The 12,277-nt window shown below is 41.7% G+C and overlaps 1 protein-coding gene across 2 annotated transcripts in view; it reads left to right on the top strand.

Moving 5' to 3' along the window:
- INTS14 (integrator complex subunit 14) overlaps positions 1-11,959 on the top strand; it is a 28,814-nt gene extending 16,855 nt beyond the window's left edge. For both annotated transcript variants that reach the window (XM_019725580.2, XM_019725581.2), the window contains 3 exons: positions 7,255-7,373; positions 9,410-9,475; positions 11,132-11,959. In XM_019725580.2, coding sequence (XP_019581139.1) covers positions 7,255-7,373; positions 9,410-9,475; positions 11,132-11,383 — 437 coding nt within the window. In that variant the 3' untranslated portion in view covers positions 11,384-11,959. The remainder of the gene's footprint in view (positions 1-7,254; positions 7,374-9,409; positions 9,476-11,131) is intronic.
- Positions 11,960-12,277: the final 318 nt, after the last annotated feature.

Raw genomic sequence — 12,277 nt, forward strand, 5'->3', positions numbered from 1 at the left:
TTGTTCTTGGTCTTCTCTCGGGTTACTACTCTCTCCTGGTTACTTCATCAGCCATTATTGCTTCAGACTCCCCCAGGTCTATAACTCTAGTCCTGTTTGATCTCTCCCTGCAATTTGCATATTGTTTTTCCACTTTCCAGTTGGACCTCTGCCAGTCCCAAGCTCAGTATGTTTGTTATAGGAAACACTGTCTCACACCCCTTCCCTCTTAAACTGTTCCTTTTTCTGATTTTCCTGCTCCTTCTGATGGAGGGCTTATATTTCGGGTACTCAGGCTTCAACTGTAGAGTCATCCTTGATTCATCTGGACCTGTTTCAATTTCAGGAACATCTACCAAGCCACCTATTTTATGCCAGGTCTAAAGGATGAAAGCATTCGCAGGAGTTGCTCAAAGTCTAGTGGAAAGTGGAATAATAAACACAGACTGACACAAGATCAGAGTTGGCCTGCAGGAGGGGATGATCTCCTCTGCCTAAAGGACTCAGGAAAATCTTCACAGAGAAGACATACCCTAGCTGAGTTGGCGGGGGCGGGGGGTGGAGATTTGTGGAACCAGTGACAGCAGAAGGGCACCCTGGGTTAAGGAAAACACCTATAGAAAAGAAAGGAGCGCTGGAGTACAAAATGTGAGGATGGGGGCCGGGGCAGATAGTAGGTTACAGGTGGGCAGTGGCTAGAGCACGCAGGCCTCATTTGAAATGCGAAGAACTGAGGCTTTATTCTGCCACTGAAGGGGAGTGTGTGATCAGATCTTTCTAGCTATGATGAGAACAGTGGCGACACCAGTGAGGAGACTTTGTATTCTAGGTATTGGTGCCCCTTGGAGTTGTGCAGTATGGCCAGAATCCAAGTCAGAGATAGTAAGTTTGCATTTAGAAAGATAATTGTGGTGTGTGGATTTGAAAAGGTAAGGACATGGCTGCAGTTAGAAGTCAACTGATAGTCCTGGAGATGGGAAGGTGAGAACCAGCACAGGGGGACAGAGAAGATGGGATCCATGCAAGAGATGTGAAGGGGGTAGAATCAACAGTGTTTATACAGGAGAATAAAGGAAAGAGTTGAGAGTGATCCCAGGTTTCTGACCTGGGCTGCGGGCGAGCGGGTGGTACTATTAGTTGAAACAGAACAGAGGAGGAAGGATGGATTTGGGAGGAGCACCTTTGTGCTTGGTGAGTTTAGCCTGTGAGATTTAGGTGGAGATGCCTAGAGACAAATCCTGGAAGAGTCGAGTTCGGGAGAGAGGGCAGAGTTAGAAATACAATTTTTAGTTACAAGCGTATCACTGATAGTTACAATGGTGAGAAGGAGATTATTTAGGGCAATGGTTCTCAGATTTGATTTATTTTGTGTACAAAAATAAACCAGGAAAACTTCTGTAAAAATTCTGTTTCCTGGGCCCCACCTACAGAGACGCTGATTCAGTAGGTCTGGATTCAGGCCAGGACTGCGCAGTTTTAATACTGTCCATGTGATTACAATCGAGGTGATCCATACCACATTTTAAGAAGCCCGAGCCCCAGGAAAGAGTATAGATTAAGGCAAAAAGAAAACCAAGGATCAGACCCCCAGAAAGGACCAACTATTGGGGGCAATGGAAAGGGTGCTAGTAAAGGAACATGAGAAGGAATAGGCAGATGAAAGGGGAAAGTAGTAGAAAGTGATGTTGTAGAAGCCAAGACAATTAAGAGACTGAAGAAGGAAGTACAATGACATGGCCTCCAATGTCTTGCACACACGTGCACACATGCATGTGCACAGATACACGTGCATGCATACACACGTGCACACATGTGCGTGCATACACAGTACACACGTGCACACACATACACGTGCGCGCATACACACATGTGCACGCATACATGTGCGTGGATACACACGTGCACGCATGCCAGCTGAGGTCTCAGGATGTCTTTTGCCATTGAGGCCAGAGAAGATTTTACCTGAACACAAGTCCTAGAAGCTAGGCGAAGGGTCAGCAAACTTTTTCAGTAAAAGGCCAGGTAGTAAATATTTTAAAACTTTGCAGACCATACATTCTCTGTCGTAACTACTAAAGTCTGCCTTTGTAACAAAATACATGAATGGGAGTGACTGTATTCCAAAATAATTTATTTATGGACACCAAAAATTTAATTTTATGTCATTTCCATATGTTATGAGATATTCTTTTGATATTTTCCCCCCAGTCATTTAAAAGTATAAAAACTACTCCTAACTCAGAAATAGGCGACAGGCCATAGTTTGCCAACTCTTGAGCTAGGATGCAGGCACTAGTGTGTCAAAGCTCACACATGGGCAGGAGACTTGACTTCGGTTCTAAACAAGACAAAGAACTGACATCTAGAGCAAAGCTGGGAATGTAGAACGCCTGCCCCTCAGTGAAAGGAAGCAGAAAAAGTCTACCCTGTGTTTCTACCTGCTTTTCCAGATGTAAAGAAATTTTAAAATCTCCTATGAGAAATTGAAGCCCAAGTCCTGCACCGTGCAGACTATACTAACCCCTTCTGAAGTGGGGACTTCTAAAACCAAACAATACAAAAACTGGTTCTGAAGCAATGAAACTGTGGTGCAGCCTCCAGAAGCTGATGGCTCAATAGGAATAGCTCTACATCCCAGGAGGATTAGCGCCTTGAGAACTTAATTTGAAAGAGACTGTAGAGTGAGCATTTTAAATGATTAGAGTTTTAGGAAGAACTAGAAAGAAGGAACTAGAAGAGGACACTGAATCACGAGTCATTTGATCTTGACAGCTATTTGGTGGCTTTATAAGAGTAGCTTCACTAGATGGTTAGCCAGGAGACAAGTTGAGGCATGAATTAAAATGAAAGATTTTAAGTTTGGTCACAAGTTTGGTCACCAAGAGGAGAGAAATAGGGAAGCAATTGGAGGAGAACACAGGACAGGGAGGAAGAGTGTGTGTGTGTGTGTGTGTGTGTGCGCATTCGTTAGGATGGAGAGATTCCTCACCTGTTTCATGTAGTCTCTCTCTAGCATTCCTACATTTATCGCTGCTCTCACCTAGTTTTGGCTGTGTTCACCTTTTACTTAGATCAGAGGTCAGCTAACTATGGCCTGCAGGCCAAACTAGCCTACTGCCTGTTTTGTGGATAAAGTTTGATTACATAGGCACACTCATTCCTTTTCCACTCCTGCTTCAATGGCAGAGTTGAGTAGTTGAAACAGAGACCATGTCACCCGCAAAGCCTAACATAGTTACTGTCTGGCCCTCTACAGAAAAAGTTTGCCCACCCCTGACCTAGATACTGTGGTGGTTTTCACCACAGATGCCTGTCTATAACTGAGATGGTAGCATTCAAACTCCTTTCTGCCTGGCTTCCAACCTAGCAATGCTTAGCTTGTTATACGTATTCTTCACTCAAATTGAACTGCTATTTACTCTGCCCTATTTTATATTCCTTTTTCCCTCTGGGTCTGTTCTTTTCAATGAGGTATAAGAGCTAACATTTTATTGAATTTAACTTTGTTCCGGGCACTGTGCTAGACAAAATGAAATGTATCATCTCATTTAATTCTCACAACAGTTTTATGAGGTTGGGATTGCCATTATGGTACAAAGTAATAATTGCTCATAAAACCTACGTTAGAGGGTTGTCGATTGCATTTATTGAGGGAATGCGTATAAAGTGCCTGATAGAGTAGGCACTCAATAATGGTAGATCCTGCTGTTTTTACTTATTTTTTTAATCAAAGCATGCAAAATAGTACTGTTGTTTATACCTACCCCTTCTACTCCTAATTCTGTTCCTAGAGATAATTACTGTATTTTGCCATATGCAATGTGTACTTTTTTGCCCAAATTTGTGAGGGAAAAATAAGGGTGTGCGTTATACATGGGTAGTACTAATTCCATATCTATATAAATGTTTTTAATCCTTTTATTTATGCTTATGATTTAAAAGTGTAACTCTAGAAATCAATAATGACATCTGTATGCAAAATAATACCCTGGAATACGATAATCAGTTTTGTTGAACTTGCAACAACGAAGAGTTCTTGGCCTCCTATTATGCGTAAATATCATAAATGTGTTACCAGTACATAAAATTTCTTGTACCATAATATGTTAAAAAATAAATGCTAACATTCCTTTATAATACAAAAAAACAAGTACCTAAATGTAAACAAATGAAAATTTGAATTAAAAAATTAAAATGAAAGATTTTTTCCCTGAAAATTTGGACCAAAAATGTAGGTGCACATTATACATGGCAAAATACAGTACTTTCAACTTTTGTTTCTTTTGGTATTTATATTTCTAAATAATGTAAGTATGTAACTATTTCTTGCCTTTTTTTTTTAATAAATGTCGTTTTTTTACTTTTTAAAGATGACCACTTAGCTCTCTTACCACCACCATCCCCACCCATCCACCCAAGAAGCACATTTTCCCCTTCCTCTATCCTTCAGTGTTCTTTTTGGTTAAATCAGTATTCTGTCCTTGTTAGATGATTTAAATGTTATTTATGACTAAGCCATGAGGTATACCAAGTTACATTTCTTTGTCTTGCAGCTCTTTGTCCTCTACCCCAGTTGTTACTTTCTTAGATTTTTTTCTTTTTTCTAATAAGATAAATGTAGTCTGACCGACTTCAGTTAAAAGGAAGGCTCTATTGGAAAGACACTGAGGTTCCTCAGAGGTGCAAGAAAAGAGCTGGACAGCCAGGCTGTGGGGAGCCGGCCACACATGAGTGTAGCCCCCACTCCAGCTTGCTCATGGCCTTTCTCTGCTTTCTTTCCTTTTTTTTTTTTGCCCTTTTTTGTGTACCTATCACTAATTCCTGCCTACGTGCAATACATTGTTCAGGTATTTTTGTCCTTTTCCTTTTTGTATTTCTTAGTCGTCTCCCTTCCTCTTGTTTCATAAATGGACTGATTGTTCTCTCAGCCTATTGCATAGCTGTCATCCTGAGTCTTCTCTTCACATCTCTCCTGTGGGTCTCCTATTTCATGAATCCTCCTGAGAAAAGGGAATATGGGAAGTAAATGTTTGAAATCTTGCATATTTGGAAATGTCTGTATTTCATCCCTGACATTCGATTGCCAGTTTGGTTGGGTATTGAGTTCTAGGTTGGAAATCATCTTCCCTTAGAGTTTTGAAACATTGCTGTGTTGTCTCTTCTGGCTTCCTGTGTTGCTGTTGAGAGTCTAGTGCCATGCTGACTGCCTGGGCTTTGACCCCGATCTGTATTTCCTCTGTGCTCCTTGCAGCTCTTCTTCGTGTCCCTGGTGTTCTGGATTTTCAGGACGACGTACCTCGCTGTTCTCGTCATTCGTTGTGCTGGGCCCTCAGTGGGCCCTTCCATCTGGCAGTTCGTATTCTTCAATCCTGGGAACATGAATTATGTCTTTGATTTTCCGCTCTCTCTGTTCTCTGTTCTCCCTTTCTAGAACATAGGTTTATAGTTTGTATGTGCGTGTGATTTTCTCACCTTACCCATTTTTCCTTTTTTTTTTCTTTTTGTTCTACCTTCTGTGAGACATCTTCAACTTTATCTTGCAACTGTTTTCTTTCCTGCTATCATATTTCTTATTTCTAAGAGTCTTCTGTTATTTTTTCATAAATGCAGTATTTCTTGTCTGCTAAGCCAGTTTCCACTTACAGGTTCCAAACAATTAGAGACTGTACAAAATAGACTATTATTAGATGTTGAGATGTTTGGTGCTGATACTGAGTGCTATAGGATAGAAGGGTCTAGAGAAATCACTGCCTGCCAGAAAAAGTTGGGACAACTTCATGGAGAAGGTAGGATAGTATCTGGACCTGGAATGTAAGTCAATTTGGATAGGTGAAGAACAGCAGGGTTGAATGGTTGAAAAAGTGCTGACCTTGGAACTAGACCCAGCCGAGTGAAACCGGGGAAGGTCCAACCTCTCTGAGCCTCAGTTTACTGGGACTAATAATATCTACCCGCTGGGTTGCTGTAAGGAGAAACATTATATATGTGAAGTGTTTGGCGCATAGTTTGGATTGAATAAACATTCTTGATAAGTTTCTTGAGTCCAGAAAAATATCTTCTCTAGCCACACTTCTAGCACAGTGCCTGCTACATAATGGGGTCTTACCATAGATAATGAATGAATAAGTGAGTGAGGGAATAAATGAATGAGGAAAGGAGAGCATTCCAGGCAGGAGAAATAACAGAAATAGTGGCAGGGAAGTTAGAAATTAGCATGTTGCATGGGAAAGGACTGTTGGGATTTTGGTCTGACTGAAAAGGTTTATATAGAGACTAGTGTTCATGGAAATATGTCTGGAGAGCTGGGTCAGTACTTTTTGGAGATGTCGGGAGTGGGGGAGTGGTGTGGGGTGAGTATAAAGCATTTAAATTAATTAACCAAATCAGGGTTAGAAAACTTCTGGTTCAGTTAGAAACGGCTAATTCCAGTTTTCAACATGAACATTTGGGACATAAGCTTTCTAACTTGGGAAAATGATTCCTGCTGTGTCTACCCCAGCAGGTGGTAATAAGGATAAAATAAGCCAATAGATGTAAGTACACTTTGTAAGTTTGTGGCAAAGTTTCATTGGCTCAGGAAGCCAGTAGAAAAATAAGAACCCTTGTTTGTCCCATGTGGCTATAAAACCAACATGGCTTTAATTCTTTGAACACAATAAACTAATAAGCCATGATAAGGTGGGGTATGTTTCATCAAAAACTATTTCTTCCCTTGCCCTTTTCCTTAATTTGGCTATATATAATTTTCCTTTTTAATTTTCTCAATGCCTAGATGTACGCTGTCTAAACCGGAAGCCACTAGCCACATGAGGCTATTTAAATTTAATTAAAATAATGAAACTGCAGTTCCTGAGTCACAGTGGTGACACGCCAAGCGTTCATTGGCCCCATGGGCTAGGGCCTACCACTCTGTCACAGCAGGAAGTTGTGTTGGAGAGGGCTGGGCTAAACTATATAGAATTGCAGTATGTATGTTTACATATATTTTTAAATAGTACCTTAGTATTTGTTGTATTAGCTTTATCCTCTCTGACGTTAATTTATAAGTGAAACGTCTTTCTTTAGAAACATTAAGCTGTTTTTTACTTACATGAGCCTCGGTTGATTGCTACTAAGAGCAAGTTCCCTAACCTGGCTGAAGCTAATGGATTTTCTTAATTAGGGAAGTAACAGGATATAAAAGATTGAATGATTCAAAGAGCTTCTAGCTTAATTGGAAATGTAATTGATTATGCTTTGCCAGCTGTCATTTCAAGAATGTCTTTTTCTTTTAAGATGCTAAAGAAAACCCTTACGGTGAGGATGACAATAAGAGCCCATTCCCTCTGCAGCCCAAAAACAAACGCAGTTATGCCCAGAATGTGACTGTCTGGATCAAACCCAGTGGCCTGCAGGTAACATTACCATTCACGTTGCTTTCCACTGGGCAAAAGGGGGAGGCAGGCAGACATGTGATTTGATTTTCCTTTCCTTTGATACTTAGTAATTCATTTACTTCTAATGTTTGTCATTATTTCCAGAAAGGATTTTGAGGTAGCCTACGGTAAAACACGTATACGAGTATAGCAAAATCCTTTTTACAAAATTTAGAGCAATACAAAACCTGGAGGAAGAGGAGAGACAATTGTGCCAGGAACCAAAGGCAAAATGACAATTGTATTTGAGCAACTTGGCTCTGAGCTTCCTGCTACCGAGGTCACAAAAGAAACATGTAGGGTTTTTATGTTAGATAGTATCCTATGTCTGATAAAAGGAAGCATGTCAGTTCTTCTAGAGAGGCTCATTTTCCTGGCATTGAATTTTAATGTAAAATTTTTGACATGCTGAGGCATTAGATAACATAATGGGTGTTACCGTTAACGATTATGAGAAAGATGTAAAAATCTTCATGTGGTTATTTCTTCCATCTCCACAATAGAACCCAAACCATAGCATTCCACTGTAATTCCTCAAAACACTTTCATGGGAAGCTAAGAGTATCCTATTATCAAGATACGTTCCTTTCAGACAAGGTACTCAGTGCCATTTCTCCTTCCATTGACATAAAGTCATTTATACCTATTTTTAAAAATCACTTTTGGACCTTTTTTCTCATTTGAGTTTCATTTGTTTTTTTTCCTTTGTTCCTCCAATGAGTCCAGCCCAAGCCAGATGAGAAGAGGCGGTCAGGCCACCTGACAGCAGAAATAGCTTCTGTTGATGGGGTCTCTTCTAGCCCCCTTTCACTGAGACTGGACACATCCTGCCGTGGCTAGGGGCAGGGGTATCTTCTCTTCATTGGAAATTCAGGTTCTCCCTCTTTCCTGCCATCCCTAACCCCAGTACTTCCCTATCAGAAGGATAGCTGAATTTTTCTAAAATTAGTTTTTAAATTTTATTTTGGTCTGGGTATTTTTTTATTGTAGTGAAATACATATATCATAAAATTTACCATTTCAACCATTTTAAAGTATACAATTCAGTGATATTTAGAACAATCACAATGTTATATAACCATCACTACTATCTAGTTCCAAAACATTTTGTCACCCCAAAAGGAAACCCTGTACCCATTAAGCAAGTTACTATATTCCCGTCTTCCCCCAGCCCTTGGCAACCACTAATCTGCTTTCTTTCTCTATGTATTTACCTATTCTGGATAGTTCATATAAATGGTATCATGTAATATGTGGCCTATGTTTGGCTTCCTTCCACTAAACATGTTTTCATCATTCGTCCATATTGTAGCGTGTATCAGTACTTCATTCCTTTTGATGATTGAGTACTATTCTATTGTATAAATATGCTACATTTGTTTATCCATTCATTTAGTTGATGAACATTTGAATTGTTTCTACCTTTTGGCTATTCCAAGTAATGCTGTTGTGAACATTTATCAAATTCATTTTTTTCTTTTTTTTTTTCTGTGCTGCTTTTGTTGTAACTAAGAAATCATGGTCAAATCCAAGGTCATGAAGATTGACCCCCTACGTTTTCTTATAAGAGTTTTATAGTTTTAGCTCTTACATTTAGATTCACTTTGAGTTAATTTTTTGTATGTGGTGTGAAGTAAGGGTCCAACTTCATTCTTTCACGTGTGGCTATCTAGTTGTCCTAGCACCATTTGTTGAAAAGACAATTCTTACTCTTGTTGAATGGTCTTGGCACCCTTGTCAAAAAGCAGCTGGCCAAATATGTATGTATGGGGTTACTGGGTGTGTGTTTGTGAGACAAGTTTATATCTGTCACGAAGGGATTTATTATCATCGAGCATTTTGAAGGAGGGAGGTTCTTTACAGATGTTGAACAGAGCAGTGCTATTAACTCAGAAGGGATTCTCATCTTGACACTGTGGTCTCGTTTTCATTTCTTTAAACATTGTGAGTCATCCTTTGGTGTTCTTTCCCTTTACCACAGAATTCTAATGTTGAATTCTTTTTACCCTTGATAGACAGATGTACAGAAGATTTTAAGAAATGCAAGGAAACTACCTGAAAAAACACAGACATTCTATAAGGTGAGACTGTCAGAATTACAGTGGAAGAAGGTCGGCCCAGGGATGGGAGCCAGAAATAAGTGGTTCACAATTGTGTCCGGTACCAGAGTGAATATGGACAGGGATTAGAAATGTATGCCTTGTGCCTGTATTTTCATTGGTAGTCAGTAGAAATGATAGGTCCGTTGCTGCCCTAAAATCCAAGAATTGGAAGTATTTCAATGGCCTGGTTCTAGGCAGAAGAGCTTCTCGGTATTGGTGCTGCTGTGAGTGGCTGAGGGAAGGAGCTGAAAGGACCTGAACCCTCCTCACCACTCCCGTAGGGGTATCCAGACTAAACCCAGGCAACCATTGTGACTCCTGGGATGGTGCTTGGCCAGAATATTCTTACTGTACCAGAGAAGCTGCTTCCAGGAATGACTTCTAAAATGGCACGTTGATGAATCGCAAAAGGATGGCCCTCGCAATCATACCTAACTAATCCAGAATCATTAATGGCGGGAATTAAGTTACAAGAGGTAGAGTGGAGTGTGGGGCATTTAAGCTCAGTTGTTTTCTCTGGTCCTGGTGTTTGGCTGAAATTAAATTAAGTGGCACTGTGAGGTATGCCACGTTGTCAGCTGTGCCCTAGCTTGCTCATCTTAACATAGGCTGCACACAGCCAGCCCCAGGCTAGCGTTTCTTCCAGAGAACGTACATGCTACTTTATCTGGATGTTACCTCATTACCTTTAAGGCAGTATCGTCTTCAAACCTAATTACATAGTGAGCTGATGAAATCAAGCAAGAGCCACCTTAGTCCGAGTTCAAGCAGAGATCTGCTCTGCCCGCCATGCCCCGCTCCCTGAAGCCCATAATTGACACAGGCCCTTGCTGACCACTGCTTGGCTGTGTCCCTGTCCCTGCAGAGCTCTCCGCACACGATCGCCAGCTGTCTATTCAAGGTGGCACACTTGTACTTGGGCCTTCTTCTGAACTTTGCACTTGTTAAAGGATAATAGTGGAGAGTTGGTCAGAAAGCCCACTTCTCTTCTGGTTTTATATAATCCTCCATATCAGAGCTGAGAAGGGCCTTTACCAGGCGATTGCGCCACCCCTGCAATGGCAAGTGGTGATCCTTGTCATTTTGTAAATGAGGCCATTGAGACTGAGAGTGGCTACCCCACTTGCCCAGGTCACACTGCTAAGTGGCTGATGGGCACTTCCTGTTTCTCTGCTTCCATCCACTATGCGACCTTTCTGTGGCAATCGTTTAGGCCAGACTTCTGACTTCTCCAGAGCCCCCTCCAGACACGTTCATTGCCATTCAGCCTGAAACCCAGCCAGAGATGCACTAGAGGCTTAAGAGCCCTGTGAGGTTTGGGGCAAGCCTTAGCCAGACCTGAGTAAGAGAGGAAAGGTAACCCTCATAGTTGGGAGTAAATGTTTGGCTTAAGTGCTGATGGTGACGTTTGTCAGCTGTCTCCCTTACCCAGATTTCCGATCGCCTAGAGGGGAGCTGCTTCCTAGTCATGTCATCACACTATCGGCATCTCTATACAGCCTTTCTTCTACAAAAATCCTCACTTAAGTTCATGGGTGAAGAACTGAAGAACTTATTCTTAGCTGAGCACTTAGAAAGTATGTGATGAGGAAAATGCATTTCGGCCACATTGGTGTGTTTTTTTTTATGTTGCAGGAGTTGAACCGTTTACGCAAGGCTGCCCTGGCCTTTGGTTTCCTGGACCTGCTCAAAGGAGTGGCTGACATGCTGGAAAGGGAGTGCACACTGCTGCCTGACACAGCCCACCCTGACGCTGCATTCCAGCTGACCCACGCTGCCCAGCAGCTCAAGCTGGCCAGTACCGGCAGCTCCGAGTACGCCGGCTATGACCACAACATTACACCTCTCCAGACAGACTTCTCGGGGAGCAGCACTGAAAGAATGTGAAGCTGACTTTGGGAGCCTGCCTTCTTTTTTCAAGTGAGATTGGAGGTAAAACCTTTTCCAGTCTGTCCACCTCTGCAATACCCCCCTGAAGATCTCCCTGAGGCTGCCTCAGAAGCACCACTTGCTGGTCTGAATGACTCTCTACAGTCTGAGAAGGGTACTGAAGGATACTTGGCTGCTTGGGCTTTGACTTTCAGCGCAAACACCTGTTGCTCCCACGATGGGTACATCTCCGGAGAAGCTTGAAGGACTGATGAGCACAGAGCTCTCCCCCTTCCTCAGGAAACCTAAGCAAGGGTCCTCTGCTTCCCAAAAGGCATCTTCTCTCCCAATCCTAAGGACAGTTTCAAGCTTCTGTCCTTGGAATGAACCCAGACTGTCTGGGACTTAAGTACAAGCCTTACCCCAGTAAGTGTTGGAACTTTTCTTAGAACTTGGGCATAACTTGGTTCTTAGGTGCTTTGGTATATCTTTTAAACAGCAACCACAAATGTATAAAATTATTCGTTTCTTCAAGGTGTTTTTTTTTTTTTAATGAAAATATTTGATTTTCTATAAAATGGTTTCACTGGAAAACGAATGGGTCTTTGCCTTTTGGTCTGTCCTATCTTCTGGATATAATTTCGGCTTCCTATGTGGCACAGATTCATAAATCATGAGGGTTCCTTGGGTTCCTTGTTTCTGACACTGGTTAGGCCTCATTAGATAAGCCAGGTTCCATCCAGGTAGATTCTGACAGGTCACCGCAGTCAGCTATGATTCCAAGTCACCAGCTAACTTCATGACCTTGGGCAAGTCCTATAACTAGTCTAGGTTTTATTTACATCATCAATGCTTTTCAGACTGCTCTGTGGCCCACCTAAGGTATTACTCCCCCAGGCTTCAACCTGAGCA

Source organism: Rhinolophus sinicus, linkage group LG03 (assembly GCF_036562045.2).
Source record: "Rhinolophus sinicus isolate RSC01 linkage group LG03, ASM3656204v1, whole genome shotgun sequence".
In the NCBI taxonomy this organism is placed as follows: Eukaryota; Metazoa; Chordata; class Mammalia; order Chiroptera; family Rhinolophidae; genus Rhinolophus; species Rhinolophus sinicus.